Source organism: Lepidochelys kempii, chromosome 11 (genome assembly GCF_965140285.1).
Source record: "Lepidochelys kempii isolate rLepKem1 chromosome 11, rLepKem1.hap1, whole genome shotgun sequence".
NCBI classification, from domain to species: Eukaryota; Metazoa; Chordata; order Testudines; family Cheloniidae; genus Lepidochelys; species Lepidochelys kempii.
The window spans coordinates 14,915,264-14,937,627 of record NC_136390.1 but is presented as its reverse complement, the minus strand read 5'-3'; the positions used below and the strand labels follow the sequence as shown (position 1 = coordinate 14,937,627).

The 22,364-nt window shown below is 41.3% G+C and overlaps 1 protein-coding gene across 1 annotated transcript; it reads left to right on the top strand.

Moving 5' to 3' along the window:
• Nucleotides 1–1,523: 1,523 nt before the first annotated feature.
• DDX18 (DEAD-box helicase 18) lies at nt 1,524–22,062 on the top strand. The gene is made up of 14 exons (XM_073305255.2): nt 1,524–1,718; nt 2,795–2,986; nt 7,503–7,670; nt 8,197–8,332; nt 9,493–9,593; nt 9,699–9,898; nt 10,003–10,117; nt 12,379–12,518; nt 13,268–13,429; nt 16,322–16,474; nt 17,373–17,486; nt 18,608–18,664; nt 20,545–20,722; nt 21,426–22,062. The coding sequence occupies exons 1-14, from the start codon at nt 1,607–1,609 to the stop codon at nt 21,569–21,571; spliced, it is 1,974 nt and encodes a 657-aa protein (XP_073161356.1). The 5' UTR covers nt 1,524–1,606; the 3' UTR covers nt 21,572–22,062.
• Nucleotides 22,063–22,364: the final 302 nt, after the last annotated feature.

Below are 22,364 nucleotides of genomic sequence, written 5' to 3'. Positions count from 1 at the left end.
ATGATGGGTTGTGTGCGGGTGTGTCTGTGGTGGGGCGGTTGCTGTGTGTGGATGTAGGGGTGTGTGTAGATGTGTGTCACTATGCGAGGATGATGGGTTGTGTGTAGGTATGTCTGTGGTGTTGGTCGCTGTGTACAAATGATGGGGGGGTGTATGTGTGTGTCACTGTGCAAGGATGATGGGGTGTGTAGGTGTGTCTGTAGTGTGGTCACTGTGCATGGAGGAGGGTTTGTGTACGTATGGCTGTAGTGTGGGTCAGTGTGTGTGGATGATAGGGTGTGTGTAATGTGGGTCACTGTGCGTGGACGATAGGGTGTGTGTAGGTGTGTCAGTAGTGTGGGTCACTGTGCGTGGATGATAGGGTGTGTGCGGGCATGTCTGTGGTGTGGGTCACTGTGCGTGGAGGAGGGTGTGTGTACATACGGCTGTGGTGTGGGTCACTGTGTGTGGAGGAGGGTGTGTGCGGGTGTGGCTGTGGTGTGGGTCACTGTGTGTGGACGATAGGGTGTGTGCGGGCATGTCTGTGGTGTGGGTCACTGTGCGTGGAGGAGGGTGTGTGTACATACGGCTGTGGTGTGGGTCACTGTGCGTGGAGGAGGGTGTGTGCGGGTGTGGCTGTGGTGTGGGTCACTGTGCGTGGAGGAGGGTGTGTGCGGGTGTGGCTGTGGTGTGGGTCACTGTGCGTGGAGGAGGGTGTGTGTACATATGGCTGTGGTGTGGGTCACTGTGCATGGATGATAGGCTGTGTGTGGGTGTGGCTGTGGTGTGGGTCACTGTGAATGGAGGAGGGTGTGTGCGGGTGTGGCTGTGGTGTGGGTCACTGTGAATGGAGGAGTGTGTGTGTACATATGGCTGTGGTGTGGGTCACTGTGCATGGATGATAGGCTGTGTGTGGGTGTGGCTGTGGTGTGGGTCACTGTGAATGGAGGAGTGTGTGTGTACATATGGCTGTGGTGTGGGTCACTGTGCGTGGAGGAGTCCGTGTGTACATATGGCTGTGGTGTGGGTCACTGTGCGTGGAGGAGGGTGTGTGCGGGTGTGGCTGTGGTGTGGGTCACTGTGTGTGGACGATAGGGTGTGTACAGATGGCTGTGGTGTGGGTCACTGTGCGTGGAGGAGGGTGTGTGCGGGTGTGGCTGTGGTGTGGGTCACTGTGTGTGGACGATAGGGTGTCTGCAGTGTGGGTCACCACCATAAAGGGGTGGGCGCGTGTCCCACAGGCGGGATCTACAGGGACGACTCGAGGCTCGCTCAGGGGAGGTACAGCACCAGCCCTGGGGAGCAACGGCCCAGCTGCCCCTCAGCTTGGCAGCGCCTGTCCGGGGAGGCGGAGGCCCCGCAGTCTCCCCCGTCACCCCGCTGTGAGCTGAGCCCGCGCAGCCCCACCCGGGCTCAGGGGGCGGGGCCGGGGCCGGGGCCGGGGCCGGGGCCGGGCCCGGCAGGCCCCAGCCCGCTCCCCGAGCGCTGTGTCTCCTCCTGGCCCCTAGAGGCCGCTGCGGGCCGCGCGAGCGGGGGAAGCGCTTCCGGGGCGCCCCGGCTGCTCTGTGCCCGGCCGAGCCCCACGTGCGGCGGCGGCAGCTCTGCCGGACTCCGCGATCGGGGCGGGATGGCGGCGGCGGCCGGGAACCTGCCTATGCGGCTGCTCCGCAGGAAGATCCACAAGCGCAACCTCAAGCTGCGGCAGCGCAACCTGGCGCTACAGGGGGCCGGGCCACCAGGTACCGAGCCGGGGGGGGCGAGCCGGGCCGGGCCGGGCCGAGCCGAGCCGGGGGGGGCAGGAGCTGCCTCTGCCCGTCACGCTCCGGGCGCGGGTCTCTGGAGGCCCGGCTCAGCCTCCCCCGCCAAGCGCCCGGGGCAGCGAGACGAACCCGCCGCGGCTGAGCCAGGAGCGACGGGCCTAGGGCAGAGCTCGGCCGCGGGCGGATGGCCCGGGGGGGGGGGGGGGGGTGGCGGTCCCTGGGCCCTGCCCCGCTTCTCCGCCTGGAGCTCGCCGGGGGCCGGAGCGCTCGGGTGCCCACGGCAACGCGTGGAGGGGCCGGGGCGATGTTCCGGCTCTCGAAACGGCCCGAGCTCGTTATTTGGTGGTCGGGGTAAATGGTAGCGCGGATCCAGGAACCGTGGTGGCCCTGGCCTCCCCTTTTCAAACGTGGGCCCTGCTGGTTAGCACGAGTGGTTATGAACGCCCTGCGGTGCGGAAACACCCTGAGCCCGCTTTCCAGAGGTGCGGAGCAGGCCCCCTTGAACTCATTTGGCGTTGTGGGTGCTCAGCTGCTCTGGGAATGAGGCCCTGAGGAGCTCAAGTTGGACAGTCAAGACCTGAAGTTCACTCCGTCAGGGGCCACTCTTGAAAATGGAGGCGGTGTTGCAGATCTACTTGTTACTGGACCACATTATATTTATAATATATTTATAATAATATTATTATAATAATAAAATATATTAGCTGAAACAGCTACACCACCTTCTAAACCAGAGATAAACCTATAGAAGACCAAGTTCAAAGTTAATAAAGTACATGCCCAACTAGTAATCGCACCATCCTGGAATTGTGAATGGTCAGGGCTTCTGGAATTGTGCAGCTCCTAGTGTATTGGCAGGCATCAAACTACTGGCTGTTATTAATACTGTGCGTATTACCACCACAGTAGAGTTCCAGATGCGGTGATATTCGCTAGTGACTAATACCATTTCTGTGACCAATTCCAGTATTTTGATTCAACTGTAAATGTTTGGGATTTTTTTAATTGCCTTCCTCTTTTCTATTCTTTGGATTTGCCATTCCTGCTTTTTTTAGTGGAGACAAGATCTGTGGATACCTCTGAGGAAGCTACGAACAATGTCATTTCTGAGGAATCAGTGGAGGAACTTAAAGTGAAGAATGTAAAGCAACCTCAACTAATTGCTAATGGTGAAGTAGCTGCAGAAGCAAAAAATTCTGAATCGAAGAAGAAGAAGAAGAAAAGGCAAATTATTAACACAGAAGAGGGTATGTCATTTTCAGTCTTACTTAAAATGTAATTCTGAATTCCACCCTATGCTGGCAGTAGTATTTTTGAATGGACCTACAAAACTCCTCTAGTATAACCAATTTCTGCGAGCATTGATCTTGCAACTATTCGTAGGGTAGTCCTCAGAATTTTTGGAAAGTTTAGTGTGATGATTCCTAGGGGTTATATCCGGATGTGGCCAATTTTATGTAAACCATATGCTAGAAGACTTCTAGGTGCCCCTATCTCTCTGCTGCAAGAGGAGTGTTACCCAAAGGTTTGTGATGAATCTCTGAATACTTTACTGTTTAAGAGTTTTGAAGGGGCAGGTACCTAAATAAACTGTATATGGTCATATGCCTTAGAATTAATCACAGTACAAATAAAATCCTAACACATGTAGTTGTAAATGTTAATTAGTCATCACAGTCCCCTCTGTGAAGTAAGATGATATTAAGCATTTAAAATTGAAATGTACAGAAAAGTAAGGAAGAGGTCAAGTAGTGTGACAAAGTGGTTAACAACTTTGTCTGATCTGGGATCAGAATAGAGGGGTCTTTTAGTGTCCTATGCTTAGTCTACCCTGCCTCTCCCACCACTGAACTATTCCTTACTGTGAAGGGAAGTCATACTGGTGAGGTAGTAGGCTGTAGCTCCCATACCACAGTTGGCTGGAAGAAAGCTTGCCTAGGGGCAATAAGGATAGCACTGAACCTCTGTCCTGAAAACTGGTCTGATGTCTTCTCAGGCTACTCTGTGAGTTAAAGGTGTGATTCCCCTACTCATGTATACATATATGTAGTAGTTCCATGAGATCTAGTGCAAGTGTAAATAGCAGTGTAGCCAAGGTAGCTCAGGCAGTGGAAATGTGGCTGGGCTGTGCCAGGTACATACCCGCTGGTTTCAGGCAGGTTTGTACTTTGCACAGCTAAGTTACAGTGGATACACAACCGTTTATACTTTTGCTAGCTCTTATTGAGCTACCATGAGCATGTGTACGTGAGCAGGGGAATCGCGCCGCTAGCCTATAGTGTTAGACCTAATCTAAAAAAGTCATGATTTTTACAGACCCCACGTGTCAGCTTGAATAACTCATGATCTTCGCTGCCGATTTTTCCCTAAATTTACAACCTAAGTGATCTGTTTCCTATTTTCAAGGCTGCGCTTGTAAATAGTTAACACTTGTAAAGTGCTAGGAGGTTCTCAAATTAATATACCTGCAAAGTAATAAGAACCTGAATATCAGAAATATATTCCTGACAGCAAATGCTACGATAACAGAGAGAATATTTTCTCCAGGTTAGTTGGTGAAGCCCCACCATGTGACACTTTTTTTTTCCAATATCAATCTGGACAAAGCATTAGAAAATACACTTAGGAATTGCACTGAAAGGCCTTAATTCTCTCTCTCTCTCACCCTATAAAACTCATGCAATAGAACTTGATGAATGATACCTATGGATACAGTGGACAGCTTAGAGCAGTGCAGCTGCGTCACTATAAACTGTCATAGACTGTCATAGGGACCTCAGGAGGTCATCTAGTTCAACCCCCTGCTAAAGCAGGGCCGATACCCAACTAAATCAACCCAGCCAGGGCTTTGTCAAGCCTGACCTTAAAAATATCTAAGGAAGGCGATTCCACCTCCTCCCTAGGTAAGGCATTTCAGTGTTTCACCACCCTCCTAGTGAAAAAGTTTTTCCTAATATCCAACCTAAACCTCCCCCCACTGCAACTTGAGACCATTACTCCTTGTTCTGTCATCAGCTACCACTGAGAACAGTCTAGATCCATCCTCTTTGGAACCCCCTTTCAGGTAGTTGAAAGCAGCTATCAAAAACCCCGCTCATTCTTCTCTTCCGCAGACTAAACAATCCCAGTTCCCTCAGCCTCTCCTCATAACTCATGTGTTCCAGTCCCCTAATCATTTTTGTTGCCCTCTGCTGGACTCTTTCCAATTTTTCCACATCCTTCTTGCAGTGTGGGGCCCCAAACTGGACACAGTACTCCAGATGAGGCCTCACCAATATGGAATAGAGGGGAACGATCACTTCCCTCGATCTGCTGGCAATGCCCCTACATATGCATCCCAAAATGCCATTGGCCTTCTTGGCAACAAGGGCACAGTGTTGACTCATATCCAGCTTCTTGTCCACTCTAACCCCTAGGTCCTTTTCTGCAGAACTGCTGCCGAGCCATTCGGTCCCTAGTTTGTAGCGGTGCATTGGATTCTTCCGTCCTAAGTGCAGGACTCTGCACTTGTCTGTGTTGAACCTCATCAGATTTCTTTTGGCACAATCCTCTGATTTGTTTAGGTCCCTCTGTATCCTATCCCTACCCTCCAGCGTGTCTACCTTTCCTCCCAGTTTAGTGTCATCTGCAAACTTACTGAGGGTGCAATCCACCCCATCCTCCAGATCATTTATGAAGATATTGAACAAAACCGGCCCCAGGACCGACCCTGGGGCACTCCACTTGATACCAGCTGCCAACTAGACATGGAGCCATTGATCACTACCCGTTGAGCCCGACAATCTAGCCAGGTTTCTATCAACCTTATAGTCCATTCATCCAGCCCATACTTCTTTAACTTGCTGGCAAGAATACTGTGGGAGACCATGTCAAAAGCTTTGCTAAAGTCAAGGAACAACACGTCCACCGCTTTCCCCTCATCCACAGAGCCAGTTATCGTCATAGAAGGCAATTGGATTAGTCAAGCATGACTTGCCTTTGGTGAATCCATGCTGACTGTTCCTGATCACTTTCCTCTCCTCTAAGTGCTTCAGAATTGATTCCTTGAGGACCTGTTCCATGATTTTTCCAGGGACTGAGGTGAGGCTGACTGGCCTGTAGTTCCCAGGATCCTCCTCCTTCCCTTTTTTAAAGATGGGCACTACATTAGCCTTTTTCCAGTCATCTGGGACCTCCCCCGATCTCCATGAGTTTTCAAAGATAATGGCCAATGGCTCTGCAATCACATCCGCCAACTCCTTTAGCACTCTCAGATGCAGCGCATCTGGCCCCATGGACTTGTGCTTGTCCAGCTTTTCTAAATAGTCCCGAACCACTTCTTTCTCCACAGAGGGCTGGTCACCTCCTTCTCATGCTGTGCTGCCTAGTGCAGTAGTCTGTGAGCTGACCTTGTTCGTGAAGACAGAGGCAAAAAAAGCATTGAGTACATTAGCTTTTTCCACATCCTCTGTCACTAGGTTGCCTCCCTCATTCAGTAAGGGGCCCACACTTTCCTTGACTTTCTTCTTGTTGCTAACATACCTGAAGAAACCCTTCTTGTTACTCTTAACATCTCTTGCTAGCTGCAACTCCAGGTGTGATTTGGCCTTCCTGATTTCCCTCCTGCATGCCTGAGCAATATTTTTATACTCATTCCTGGTCATTTGTCCAATCTTCCACTTCTTGTAAGCTTCTTTTTTGTGTTTGTGTGCGTAGCCGTTCTAAGCTGACAGGACAGAGCTCTCCTGTCAACTTTTAATGAATCCACCCCCAACGAGTGGCTGTAGCTATGTCAGCAGCAGAAGCCCATCTGCCAACATAGTGCTGTCCACAAGGGCGCTTAGGTCAGCCTAATTTACCTCACTCAGTGAGTGGCTTTTTCGCACCCCTGAGTGACACGAGCTATACTGACACAAGTGGTAGTGTAGACGTAGCCTCAATGTTTTTGCGTCTCATGTATGCAGTATTTGTAAGTAAAGACTTATATGTTATTTTTAAATGAAAAACAAGTTGACTGTCATTCTATCTGCACAGTCATTTAAGGGAAATAAAGTAATCACTGAGCTTAAAATGTAAATATATATTAATAGCTAGTGATTTACATATTATAACAGACCTCTTTTTCTCTCAGAACTGTACTCTAATGCATATTAAACAGTTATCAGTCTACTTGTTGAACAGGGATTCTGCTTTTTCATCTATTCTTAAAAAAAAGAAAACCATTTTACATTAAATACTCCATCCTACATATGATAAAACATTTCAGTATTTCTTGTTAGGAACTTTGCCTTGTAGTTGATTTCCACAGTTAGCTGTGTACCCACTGTCTTCCTGTTCAGGAGCACCTCTTCCCAACCTTTTACAGCACTGTACTGTATGTAACAACAATGAGTGTACAGTGAATGTAAACTAATATTTATATCCTATAGGTCTTGCTACCCTAATGCACTTGCCTGCTTTGCAAAGGAAAGGAAGAAACTTTAAACTGTGTGTTAAATTTTTTTATCCCTCCTTGGTTGGGAACACATCAACTGATGCAGTGATGCCTGCCCTAGCCTGTGGAATGACTTCCTGAAACTATTTTTTTTCCTCCTCCCTATGAGTAGATAAAAAGCATGAACTGAAATGAAATCCCTGCTATATTGAAACTTGCATGAATGATTTATACTGGGGGAATAAATATCCCATTATCTCCTTTTTTGTGATAGATATATTCTTTGCAACCATTATTAAGTGTGACTTGTTTGGTATGTTCATTCTCTCTAAAAATAAATTTAATGGCAGGTACAGAAACTAAAAAAGCAAAGACTGAAGAACAAGAGGAAGATGCAGAGGCGGATGATGCAAAAGATAGTAAGGATCCTGAAGTAGAAGAAAATAACGAGGATCCTGAAGAGAGAGAAGTAATGGATGAGGATACCGAAGGGCCCAGTTTACCTCTTGGTGTAACAGGTAACTTGTGTCAGTTTCCATATCTGTTTTTCTTTTTGCCTAGAGCAAAAAGTTCTGAAACTCTTAAGGGTAAGTCTTTTTTTCTTCAAACTTATATACTTGAAGTTAGGTGTCTGACTCTAAACAGCCAAATTTGAAAGTTTTTGCTATAGGTTTTTCTTGTTAACGTTTGGCAGATATCTGATTCTTCTAAGTTGAAGCCACAAAAACAACAAGTCGTCCAGTGGCACCTTAAATCTGTTAGTCTCTAAATTGGATGATTTTCATTTGTGAGGGCCTGCTCTTTAAGAGGTTTTATGTCACTTACATGTTCGATTTGTCTTAGTTTCCCTGATTTTCCTTTTCATATTGGCTGAATGATGAAGTGGTACTAAGCTGCATAAGACAACACCGCTTGTAGTAATCGGATACAGTAACTTGAAACTTAACTTGTTAATTGCTAGATACATTTAGCCAAATAGCCAGTGAAGGTGGGCAGGTTTTGAAGAAACAAGGTTGAGATGGTTGATGAACTATTTCTCTTCAGGTGCTTTTGAAGACACCTCATTTGCTTCACTGTCTGATCTAATCAGCGAGAACACGCTGAAAGGAATAACTGATATGGGCTTTACACACATGACAGAAATTCAACATAAAAGTATTAAACCCCTTCTGGAAGGCAGGTAAGAAATAGATTTAAAAAAAAAATGTGGAATTAAAATTCCACCTCAGTTTTATCTCCATGTGAAATGCAAACACCTTAAAAGTATATTGGGATTGCAATTCCTCTGTCGTACACAGACTGGCTTTAGAGCTCTCTGCTACTGCATTAATGAAAAATTCTAATAGAAATGCTTGGAAAGAATGAGGCTTTCTGGTCACACATGAAACTATTGCATACTTTTGCAATTTAGTTTATGTATTAGTCCCTAATACTTATAGGTTATGTTCTCGCTTATTTGTCTATTTAGTCACTTTAATAATTGATGCCCTGCATGACCCCTGCAGGTTCAGGGTCCCATCCCCCCACTCAGGGTTTTACAAATAATGAACATTGAATTTGTTGTTTATTTGGTATTTCCATCTTGTGCATGTGTTATGTTTTGTTTCATTGTGTTCATATTTTATTTAAAAATAAAGGTTTTTAAAAGTATTGGGATACAACCTATTTGGATTGTATGAGTTATAATATTTTTTAGACAGTCATGGGTTTTTTTAGTGATCATGTGTTTTAAGTACTTGTATATGGCCCCTGTTACCCAAGTAGGAGTGTCTTCCACATATTTCCCCAATACTTCCATGTAATTCCCAAGTAGAATTAATTTTTCATTTGCTTGCTTTCTTCCCAGCGTTCAGGAGAAAGTTTGGTTGATAGGCTTGTTTGTTTGTTTGTTTCTTGTGTGAGTGTCCATGTTGTGGCTGTATGGTTTGTGTGAAGAAATTGAGGGAAAGCTCAGTAGAAATTAGTATTACATTTAGTTTTGAAAGTGGGGATCTCTGATCTTTGCTGTCTCTTGTGAGGTGAGTTCCATAGTGGAAGTCCAACCCCTGTTAAAGTTCTATTTCTTGTTCCCATGGAACATAACTAGTGGAATGGCAGTCATGCAGGGGAGAGAGTCTCTGAGCCAATCCCATAACAAGTTGACTGCTCTGGAGACCAAAGTTCTCTGCCTTGATTGGATGGTTCCAGTCACTGTTGACCAGGGCTGTTTTTGAATGGTTAAATACTTAACCATTACCAAATCTGAGCTGTTAATTTTTTCCTCTATAAAAGTGACTGAAATATTAAATGCTGGTGATAATGTGAAAAACTAAATGTTTTCTTCCAAATTGACACCTACAGAGATATTCTAGCAGCTGCAAAAACGGGCAGTGGCAAAACACTTGCATTCCTCATTCCTGCCATAGAGCTCATCTACAAGTTAAGATTCATGCCCAGGAATGGTAAGACTCTCTCTGTGCTTCCCAGTTAAGTTGACGTCATTCTTAGGGAGAGAGGGAAGGATTACTTGGCTTAATTTTTGCTGAAATGAGCAACTTTTTTTCTAGGAACGGGTGTTCTGATTCTTTCACCTACTCGAGAGCTTGCCATGCAGACTTATGGAGTTCTGAAAGAACTGATGACTCATCACGTTCACACCTATGGCCTGATAATGGGAGGCAGTAACAGATCAGCTGAGGCACAGAAACTTGCAAATGGGATCAACATTATAGTGGCAACACCAGGTAGACTTCTGGACCACATGCAGGTAGGTAAAATATCAGGTAGCCTTATGTATTTACAAAACAAAACAAAAAATCCCACCCATACGCAGTTTCTCTGGCTGACTTTGTGTTCATTAAAATCTTGTAGAACACCCCAGGGTTTATGTTCAAGAACCTGCAGTGTCTGGTAATTGATGAAGCAGATCGTATCCTGGAGGTTGGGTTTGAGGAAGAAATGAAACAGATCATAAAACTTCTACCAAGTAAGTAAAATCTGTGTCATTTCTAGAAGTCACGTTGCCTTCTGATCATGTTGTTCAAGGAAGGAGAGAACTAGGAGAAAAGGCTTTGGGTATGGTAGTTTTAGTCTTGGAACGATTGTCCTACACTTTCTAATGCTTGTTCTGACTGACTGACACACACACACACACTCACACATTCTTAATTCAGTATATAGTAGCCAGCAGAAACTTGTTTGTTCTATTTTACCATTTATAGATGAGTCAACTTACCATTGGAGCACCCCCTCATGGCTGGACGTGGGCTAGCAGGCTCTCCTCCTAAAGCACCTCCTGCTGACCGTCTTTTTTGCCTGCAGTGGTCTGCTTCTTCTTGCAACTCAACCTTTTTCCAGATCATGTTTAGTCCCACCCCATCAGGGATAATAAAGTCTAGCAAAAACAAATGTCTGATCCCTCCATCCAGTCTGCCACCTTCAATTCTGGGTCCAGTGATCTATACTTTTTGTTGGTGCTTTTTTTTCTCAGGGCTTTTATTAGTCCATATCACATTTTCAGGGGCTTTATGCCACCTTACCAGAGGCTGATAGGGAAACATAGCCTCTCTCACTACACTGGGTTCCAATTTAGGGACCCTAGGACAGGCAGTCAAGGTTCACTCCACCATACTCCTTGCTGTCTCCTCCCTGGACTTCTTCCTACCAAGCCCTACTGTGGACTTTCTCCTCACCTTACAAAATGCTTCCTATTGCCTACAAGTCTTATCATTCCCTACTACCAGGACAGAGACAGTAGCATTTCTCCCTGCAGCCCCCTTCTGCTCCAGACTTCCTCTCTTTATAGAACCCAGCTGGTTTCATCATTAATTAGGGTTGGCCCATCCCCCATGTGTCACCAGGTGGGTTAATTGGTCTCTCAGAACCACATTAACCCTTTTGTCACCTGTCTGGGGTAGGCACTCTATCAGACCATCATTTATCTGAAGGGGACAGGCTTTTCATGGGCACCTTAAAGAAATAATTTAGCCCACAGAAGTTAATGTAAGAGGTGTCTTTCATTTTTATCTAGGGCATCTTTTGCCAGTGCAGGCTTGTTCCCTACAGTACAGTATTTTCTGACACAATTTAAATGTCGCACACTAAAAGGTTTTCATCCCTTCACTTGGGAGTCTCCTACACATATTCAGAAACTGTACTTCAGGAAGTTTATCCTGATCCTTACCTAATTTTTTTTTTCCTTTTCTAAATTTCATCCTATTACTCCTTGTATTTCTCTTTTATAGCAGGCAGTCTTTCTCAAAACCACTGAAGAACTCTTTCATCTTAGAAACAGAGGAAAACATGAAACAAGTGCCTTTTAGTAAATATGCAATCTGATGTATTTAAGAGTAGTAGCAACTGAATATGTAGTATGTAAAACCAAACATCAGAAGACGAGTAGAATAGTAGTTCATACTGGTAACTAGAGAGGCTAAAGCTATAGGGAATCAATTCTGTTATTGTTCTTTGCGTCATAAATAAAAGGGATTGTGCTTGATTTCCTCCTCCTCCCCTCTTCCCCCCCCCCCCCCCCAATACATTTAGACAAGAGTGAAACATTGCAGGATCAGCGCCTATGTTTGTATCCGGCAATGGGATCCATGCAGGCAGCCCCTTATGCACCTGTGCACAGTCCCAGTGAAGTCAGCAAGGCTCGGCATAGGCACAGGGGCTGTCCCATATAGCAAGAGTAATGTGTGTACACATGTAATGTATGGTGGTATGGTATAACCTCTGTACCATGAAATTAAATTTAAAAGGCAAAACTGTGTAAAACTGGTAAAAGAAATACTTTTTTGTGTAACATATTAGTTACCTTGTTGCAATGAATTTCAGAAGTTTTTCTGAGGAGACAAAAGTATTTGATATTTATGTGAATGAACAAATATACAGTTATACTAGCTAGAATTAAAATATGATCTGGTATGATTGCTATTTTTCGTGTAAACAGCAGTGCAAATTAATAGTAACATACCTCTGAAGGGAAAGGACTGCTTAGGGTTTATAGGTATTAAATATTTTTTAAAACAAGCATTTCTTTGTAGGTCATGTGTACTATTACATAGTGTAAATCACATTGATAGTGGTTGTAGTAGAGACAGACAAGATATAGTAAAAACTATATTCGCCCACCCATTGAGGAGAACAGGTAAAACACACACCAGGAACTTCCCAACTGCATCTTGTGTCTCTACTATTTGCATAATCCTCTGCAAAAGTGAGATCATTTTTTATGAATTATTTCAGAGCGCAGACAGACCATGCTTTTTTCTGCTACACAAACCCGAAAGGTTGAAGACTTGGCTAAGATATCTCTGAAAAAGGAGCCACTGTATGTTGGGGTTGATGATAACAAGGAAACAGCCACAGTAGATGGTCTTGAACAGGTAAAGTTAAGCAGAAATATTAGTAAAAATAGATGCAGTATGTGCACAAACTACTTCTAGACATCGATTTTTATGTGGATTCTATAAATGTAAAGTACAGTTTTAAAGTGCAGCTGGCCTTTGATCATCCTGGCTGGACAACTGCTAGGAGATTGATTAAATCTCTCTGGTATTAGCCACCTATAAGGAATTGTTTACATTTAGTAGATGTTGCAAGATACGCAATACCAACCGCTTTTGGATTAGAACGCCAGTTCACAATACTGTGAGGTGAGGAAGGCTGCTGCAGAATTCCAGGTTGTTACTTATCGCCTTTCCATAGATGCCAAAGACTTGATCAGTAGCAGAATTTGTTTTTAAATCATGAGCTTTGAAAAAAGTTCTGAATGTTAAGGACTTAGGAAATAGATAGATAATGTAAGGTGTGTTATTTACAGTGATTAAAAAAGTCTTTGAACATCTTTGTTGTTGTTATAAACAATGTAGCTTCTTCTTATCAATAATTCCCTAATATACTTCTTCATTAGATAATTTATTAAGTATACTATATGGATGTCAGTTCCCAAGAAGGTAAGACTGGGAAAGAAGGGAACATAGATGTCTGAAAGTTTTGTTTAATATTGCTGTGGAACCAAAGAATTAAAATATAAGTTTTAAAGCTCCATTTGCTGCACTGACTTAATTGAGTTATTTGAAACAAAAGCATATTTCATACATGTTTTAAATAACTGGCTTTGAATGATTTCCAGGGATACGTAGTGTGTCCATCCGAAAAAAGGTTCCTTCTGCTGTTCACGTTCCTCAAGAAAAATCGGAAGAAAAAGCTGATGGTATTTTTCTCATCATGTATGTCTGTGAAATACCACTATGAACTACTCAACTATATCGACTTGCCAGTCATGGCCATTCATGTAAGTATTTTCTTCAGTGAATTTTTGAAAAACAATTTTATTCTCTAGGTTGCCGTTTCAAAATCTGTTAAGTCTGAAAGTAATTGAAATTTGTTACTCTCTGGCTTTTCCTTGGTTATCCCAGTCTAACAGAGACTATTATTATTGCAAAATCACTGGCATCCTTGCCACTCTCAGGAGAGAGGGCTACAGTTTGAAAGGGCCCAGAGGCTGAATTTCATTACTGCCATTGATGCAACCCCTCTTCTGTGAGCGAAGAGAGGATTTTCAACTTCTAGGGGTTGTTCTTTTATAAAGACTGGATTCACTTTGTGGAGAAAAAATACTATTATGGGAATCTGTTGCCAAAACCCAAGTGCTCTGAAACAGATCATAGAATCATAGAATATCAGGGTTGGAAGGGACCTCAGGAGGTCATCTAGTCCAACCCCCTGCTCAAAGCAGGACCCATCCCCAATTAAATCATCCCAGCCAAGGCTTTGTCAAGCCTGACCTTAAAAACTTCTAAGGAAGGAGATTCCACCACCTCCCTAGGCAACGCATTCCAGTGTTTCACCACCCTCCCAGTGAAAAAGTTTTTCCTAATATCCAACCTAAACCTCCCCCACTGCAACTTGAGACCATTACTCCTTGTCCTGTCCTCTTCCACCACTGAGAATAGTCTAGAACCATCCTCTCTGGAACTACCTCTCAGGTAGTTGAAAGCAGCTATCAAATCCCCCCTCATTCTTCTCTTCTGCAGACTAAACAATCCCAGTGCCCTCAGCCTCTCCTCATAAGTCATGTGTTCCAGACCCGTAATCATTTTTGTTGCCCTTCGCTGGACTCTCTCCAATTTATCCATATCCTTCTTGTAGTGTGGGGCCCAAAACTGGACACAGTACTCCAGATGAGGCCTCACCAATGTCGAATAGAGGGGGACGATCACGTCCCTCGATCTGCTTGCTATGCCCCTACTTATACATCCCAAAATGCCATTGGCCTTCTTGGCAACAAGGGCACACTGCTGACTCATATCCAGCTTCTCGTCCACTGTCACCCCTAGGTCCTTTTCCGCAGAACTGCTGCCTAGCCATTCGGTCCCTAGTCTGTAGCTGTGCATTGGGTTCTTCCGTCCTAAGTGCAGGACCCTGCACTTATCCTTATTGAACCTCATCAGATTTCTTTTGGCCCAGTCCTCCAATTTGTCTGGGTCCCTCTGTATCCTATCCCTGCCCTCCAGCGTATCTACCACTCCTCCCAGTTTAGAATCATCCGCAAATTTGCTGAGAGTGCAATCCACCCCATCCTCCAGATCATTTATGAAGATATTGAACAAAACCGGCCCCAGGACCGACCCCTGGGGCACTCCACTTGACACCGGCTGCCAACTAGACATGGAGCCATTGATCACTACCCGTTGAGCCCGACAATCTAGCCAACTTTCTACCCACCTTATAGTGCATTCATCCAGCCCATACTTCTTTAACTTGCTGACAAGAATACTGTGGATCTTTAATAAAGGTCAGCTAATCTGTTCAACAGCTGGGTCAGCCCTGAGTTCAGAATTCTGACATACCCGTGCCAGAGTTGATCTCTCAAACACCTAAAAAATAATTTTCCTAGGCTCATAACTTCGTGACTGTCTCAAGAAAATGCTCTGCTTCAGGTGCTTATGATATTGAAATCCAAAGCCAGATATTCTGAACTGAGTTAAGAATAAGTGTATATAATATCTGAACAACTTTTTATCTTGTGAAGTTACTCTGAACTGTAGATGGCCTTTATCAAAACTAGGGTGTATGGAGAGAGAATGTCAGTGCCGGAGTAATAAGTTAACCCTTTCAAACTAGCTTCCCCTTCAACCTGATCTTTTAAACATGCATCTGAAGAACAAGATTTCTGTCAGTGAGATGGAGTTGTTTGTTAAAAGGGCATTTTCCATCAAACATCCAAGTTAGAGATTCCAAGTTTGCTCAGTGAAAATGATTTCATCATGCTTCCATATTGTGGAGATAGTGGAGCTTTCCATTCTCTGTGGAAATTAACGTTACTATTGTTTTTAATTTAGCATTAGTCCTTGCTTAATAGTCTCCGCTTTACTAAGCAAACCACAAGGGTAGGTATTTATATTTGATAGAATTTGCAAAAAGGAAACAATAATTCTTTTTTGTCACATACTTCAGGCACCTCTTCAGTTGGTAATTTTTTTTTTAAATTTTGACTTCCATTGCATCCCCATTTGGATAAGTGTTTTTATTTTGTTCTGTTATCACAACTGCAGCCTTAAATAGTTGGGAATATGGACTAATTGTATATTTGATTTAAGGTGATAAATACTTTATGAAACAAACATAATTGAGGAGTTAACTCACCTCAGTGTGTGGTGTTTGTTTTGGGGGGTTTTTTTTGGTCCTGCTAAGGTCTTTGTGCTGCATTCTGAATGGAAGTGCTAAATCAGAGGAATCTTATCTATCATCTTCTATTTTTGTCTAATCTTGCAATTGTTACTGTTTTACTCTCTGATCCTTCAAACATTTAGGCATATCCTTAACTTTAAGCCCTTGAATAGTCCCATTGCATTGTGTGTTCCAAGGATGGAGCACTTCTTGCTTTAGAATGTACAATGTAACCTCCTCCAAAGTAGCATTTATGTGGCTCTGTGCTGTACATCAGCCTGCTTTGTTTATGCACTATGAAAATGGTTCTGCTTTTAAAAGCCATGGATGTGTGGGTAGGTATGAGTCGGTTAGATGGAAAGATGCTTCAACGCATTGTTTTAAATCTTCTTAGTGTAACCACAGTGTATGAGAATATATTTCTTTGTATACATGTAAAGCTACAATTCTGAAGGCTGATTTGCAGAATTTTTTTGTGGTTAACTAATTCAATCCTGAATACATTTTCTCCTAGGGCAAGCAGAAACAAACTAAACGGACCACCACATTTTTCCAGTTCTGTAATGCAGATTCTGGAATATTGTTGTGCACTGATGTAGCTGCCAGAGGACTGGATATTCCTGAAGTTGATTGGATTGTCCAGTATGACCCTCCAGATGACCCTAAGGTAACTTGTCTCCTGCAAATGCTTCTGATATCTCTCTCACCTTCCACGCTTTTGGAGAAGTATGGACTTAATTACCCTTCTATAGGAAACGGTTAGGCTCAGGCATGGTTTGCATCCAAAAACTGACTTTCTATTGTTCCTGGAAAAAAGCTTGATTTTACAATTCATGTGCTGAATGCACCACTTATTTGAAGCATTCAGCATGCTTCTAAAATGATTGCCGGTTGGAAAAAGCGCTGTGTCCTTAGACTTAATACTTAGTTAATTCTAAAAATGAGTCAAAAGAAGTATAGGGTTGTATACTTGCCCTTAAGTCCCCCTGACAGTTTTTTGTGAGGTTTTTTTTTTTAAAGTCACTATTTTCCAGTTTCGTTTTTCTTCCTGTTACTGTGTGAAAGACCCATACAAACAACTGCACTAAGTAATCAAACTGGGGGGCAAAAAGGCAGAAAAATTACTAACAGTAATCATAGGTATTGGTTATAACAACAATAAGTAAAATATTTTCAAATGTATTTTTTTAATTGAGTGTCTCTTCATCAAACCTAGTGCTTCAGGTTTGCAGCGCTTGGTTTCTTTATCAGTAGATTTCAATGTGATGAGCGGAATTTACAGCATTATGGATGAGAGACTCCATAGCTGTATTACTATTAAGTTTGTTTTTCTGTTAGGCTATTCACATTTGCAAGAGTCAAAAGCAGATCCCATTGACCCAGGACCTTGAATCAGAGCATGGAAATATTTATTTTGCATGGTGTTAAATGTTGAGTTTGACCATCATCTATACTGATATTAGCATATTCTGGAGATAGTAATAGTGTTTGTTTTAAAGAAATTACTTGGCGTAAGAATTTTGATTTCAAATTATTACATTTTTAACTATCCTTTTTCCAAAAAGGAGTACATTCATCGTGTTGGTAGAACTGCCAGAGGTATAAATGGCAGAGGACATGCTCTACTCATTTTACGACCAGAAGAATTGGGTTTTCTTCGTTACCTAAAGCAAGCCAGGGTAAAGTCATATGTAGTATTTTACTATGCTGCTGGAATATTTTGATGTAGAAACTGTAATGATTAATCAAGTGTTTCAGTATTTTAACCGAAACCCATTTTATTGCTTAGAAAATGTTTAACTGAATAATTTAATAGAAATGCAAGGTGGCCAGCGCAATAGAAACTACATAATCATTTAAATTCCAGGGTAGCTGGAATCATGTGACAGTGCAGCTTAATGATGTGCTGTAAAAGGGAAAAAATGTTTGAGAGGGTCCTCTACCAAAGCCACTGTGTACGTGGTGCTCCGACAAAAACAAGAAAGACGCAACCCTGGTAATATATTCTTAAAAGTCTCTCTTTTAAGAAATGGCAGGAAAAAAATCACAAGTTTCAGTCCGTAGTATATCAAAAGGCAGGACAGCTGCTAAATTTACCAATTCGTCATTTGTTTTCTCAGTCCTGAGTCACTGCCATATTTCATTTCCATAAAGGAGAAATGTCCCTTCAATGATGTGCTCTGATTAAAAACCCGATAGTTCTAGAGGAGCAGGAAAGAGACTGAAATGCCTTCAAAATCCTTATCTCAAGCCCTTATTCATATAGAAAAAGTGGTTCACACTTTCCATCGTTTTCAAGTTCAGAACCTTTCTGTGGAAAACCCGATATTCTCACCCTGGTGATAGAGTGCTTTGCACCAAAAAGCCCTGCAAAAATACTTACTGGAACTTTTAAAGGACATTATTTGAATAATGAGAAGAAGTCAACTCTCTGCATATGTTTAACTTGCCTTCCTTTCTGACTTGTTTACATTTGAACATTTTGCTATTTTAATCATAGTTAAAGTGGCAAAATGACATACTGTGAACCACAGTTATATGGATATAAGATATTATACTAGTGTAACTGTGTCCACACAAGGGCATATTACCAGTATTACAGTTATAATTGCTTAGCTAGCAGTCATAGTTATACCAGTATAACTTTTTCTAGTGTAGATGGGGCCCTTAGTTACCGTTTTCTTTAGGTGAATGCTGTAACTCTTACTTACTTTCTTATATAGGCTATATAATACTGTGTAAGAGTTATCTAAACACCCTTTTTTTTCCTTTTCTTTTCTTTTTTTTTTTTTTTTGCTAGGTACCATTAAGTGAATTTGAATTTTCCTGGTCAAAAATTTCAGACATCCAGTCTCAGGTATAAAGTTATTTCATATTAGTTCTCTGGATTTTTACATGAAAATGATTATAGGTATAGACTAGCCTGCTCTTACAAAGCAATGGAAGGTTTAAAGAAATTGTGGAAATGTGCTTACATGATTTGAAAGATTCCTCTAGATATTTGCTCTTAAGTGCTAAGCCCTCATGCCTAACACCATGTTATAATTTCAGATACACTGTTTCATTTGAAGTATCAAATTCTGCCCTCATAACATACAAGTCACCTGTCATTGACTTCAGTGAGAATGAATATATGCCTGTTTAGAAACAGGTGTGTTTCTTTTTTATGACAGTTTAATCTGCCATAGTAATTTTAAGTATGCCTTTGACTTTATAAACAGAGGTTTATATTTGTGGATAACGCATGTGTACCTAGCACAATAAATGTAGGGTTTTTTGCCCTTACGGAATAAATGTACTGTGTTCCATTTACTTGTAATGTAATACTTCATAAAAAGATTACTCTGTACCTCTACAGGAACAGGAAAATCTAGAAATGACATTTGTAAATTCTACTGTTTAACTGGCCTGATTTACATGCTATCATAATGCAGTGGAAGATAGATTTCTTTAATGTTCAGATATAAGGTCATGATCATGGAGTAGGAATCTAAGTAGACTAGGCTTTTTTGTAAATGTGGAAAAAATTCCATGTTGTATGTACATACATTCAGTAATAAAAATGACTAATTTGAATTAAAATTTAGAAAAAAAGATTTTAAAATTAGGAGTGAGCTATTTTTAGTTAATATATAAATTCTGTTTTTATGCACTATATAAATTCTAGTTTTATGCAATAATTTTTCTATAAATATGATTTTTCAATTGGCTTGAAATCCTGAGTCAGCAAGGTCATGGTTTAACCCAGAGTGTCAGAACTGATGAGCTCACCATTCAGTTTGTGTTCTGCTTAAGTTGAATTGAATTTCAGAGAAGTGCTCTGTTTATTTTTCAGAAGGTTGTCACTTTTGATTCTAAATGCAGAAACTAGTGAAGCAGTGTATTTGGGCATTGGTGGGTTTTTCGTCTATTATTTTCGTGGAATTTTGCCGTCTCTTCTGAATATGTGTGGTTAGTTGGTCTTAATCATTCCATTGTATAAAGATTTATAAAGCCATTTTGCAGTAACTGAAATTTCAAATAACTAACACTGAAAGGACTTTTAAAAATCCTATTTAAATAAAGGCATTGAGTCAGCCCTTCCAAAAAGATATTCATAGTTACATGTAATTTGTATGTTGTGACATAAATGGATGTCATTATTTCTAATATAAATTAATGCATACGTAAGGTCAAAATGGACACATTCAAATCTAGAGGAACAGCACCATGGAGAACAATAAGTCTTGTCAATGCTAAATAGTAAAAACCTTTGATTTAAGGAGAAAATTCAGATATGCATCAAGGGAGAAGCTAACATTGCCTCTTTTATTGGTAGAATCTAGCAAAATATGCATCTCTTCGTAGACTGATACAGTTTTGATATTATAATATCTGCCAACCACCTTTGTCCATGAATTCCAAGCTCCCTAGTTTTAAGATATGTACCACTTAAATATAGCTATAAAGTTAAGCTAAAGAGAGTGCATTCAGACAATATAACTCATTACTTTTGCAATACTTTTTAAGGTTACTTTTTGAGGGTATGTAATGTAATTCAATTTGTTTTTTCCTCTGTGATTTATAAAAACACATTGATAAATTTGTATTTTGCTCTAATAGTTCAATTTTACTGAAGTGAATATTCTGGTTAATGTACTCATTGTAAATTCCAAGCAAAATGACATATTTGCTGTATAATTTATAAACGGGTTACAGCCATAATTGGATACAACGGTCTTGCCTTTCTTTTTCCAGCTTGAAAAATTGATTGAGAAGAACTATTTCCTTCACAAGTCAGCCCAGGAAGCATACAAAGCATACATTAGAGCTTACGACTCCCATTCTCTGAAACAGATCTATAACGTCAATAACTTGGATCTACCCAAAGTTTCCCTTTCATTTGGTTTCAAAGTCCCTCCATTTGTTGATCTCAGTATCCTTTTATTGCAATGTGTCAAAACTAATTTATCTATCTGCTTAACATTTCTAATGTGCACATCACTGAAGTATCTAAGTGCAAATGATAGTTTTACTATTAATTATCTAAGGATGCTCTAACCCTAAGAGAATAGTTTTAAGGAAGAAGTTAACCAGTTATTTTGCCAGTTTTAATATTTGTTCATGACTATGTATGTATGGCAGGGAAAGAATACTAGCATTTTAATTTTTGCATATATAGTGGATCTGGGAATATTACATGTATATTCTTGAGAGTAATTTTCTCTTTTACTAATGTGGGATTTGCACAATGAGATACATACTTCAGTGTAATGGTTGTGGCCTATCGTCTAGGGGAAATAAAAGTATAGGGACTGCTTCTCAAATTGTTTCAGAATTACTGGTGGTAAGGGCTCACCCATTTATAGCTTTAGTGTGATCCATAGTGTGAGAAGGAACAGAATTAAACAATTTGGAAGAAGGAAAAATAGAAAACAATCAATGGTATGACAAGCACTAGGTGAGTTTTTAGTTTGACAAGTTTTCTCCACCCTTGCATCCATTAAGTTTTTGCTCTGTAAAATGCCATGAACACTGTGTTGTTCTTTTCCCCTGAAAACATCCCACCATGCTGAAAAGTGTGACAATTAAGTTGGTTTAATGTTTGTTGTCTGTATTCCTTAACCAAAAATTTCCAGATGTGAACAGCAGCCAAGGTAGAAGATTTCAAAAAAGAGGCGGAGGTGGAGGATTTGGTTACCAGAAATCCAAGAATGTCCACAAATCCAAAATCTTCAAACACATTAACAAGAAAAAGTCAGACAGACGGCAGTTTTCTCGTTGAAGCTGTCCATTGAAATGGCTTTTGTCATTAAAATAGACTCTCTCTTGGTGAAAATAATCTTACAGATATTTCCTTTGCAAACTGCTCGGGTTTAAGCTGTGCTCTGTTTAAACTTTAAAATTTTACATTTTGTTTCTGGGTATATCTTAACTCATTTCTAAAGCATTTACATAGGAGAAAACAGACTAGGAAAACTAAGTGGTTTTGGAAACTTTAGCTGCAAAGGAGAGGATAGCTGGATGTAACCTTTTTTACTATAAATAAGTTAAACAAATTGTTCCTGAAAATAGAACGCATTTTTCAGTATTTTTTTCCTATAAATATTCTCCCTTTCTTCCTCACTCCACCCTCTAAGCACCCATCAGAAAAGGCAATTCTGAATACAATATGGTTGTGCATAGCAAGAGTCCTTCAGAGTATTCAAAAATAAAAGGGGACGGCAGGTCACTGAGACTATATTTTTACAGCACAAAATAAAAGATCCTTGTTAACTTGGGTCACTGGTCTGCTTTATAAAGCTACAAAACTCATTGCTTTTTCTAGTAAATACAATGAAGAATATGAAAATTCTTGATGAACAGAGAATTTCTATGAGCATAATGTGTTTTTAAACCATCAAGGAAAACACTTTGATCTGTGTATCAGAGTACAAAGGCAAGACTACAAAAGCACACTTAATAGTATATATTATGTGACCTGCTTGAACTGCTTTTTGATATTATGTTAATATGCTAATTTATATTCCAGAGGAGCAATCTGTTTGCTTCAGCATCTTCTCTCAAATTTACATTTA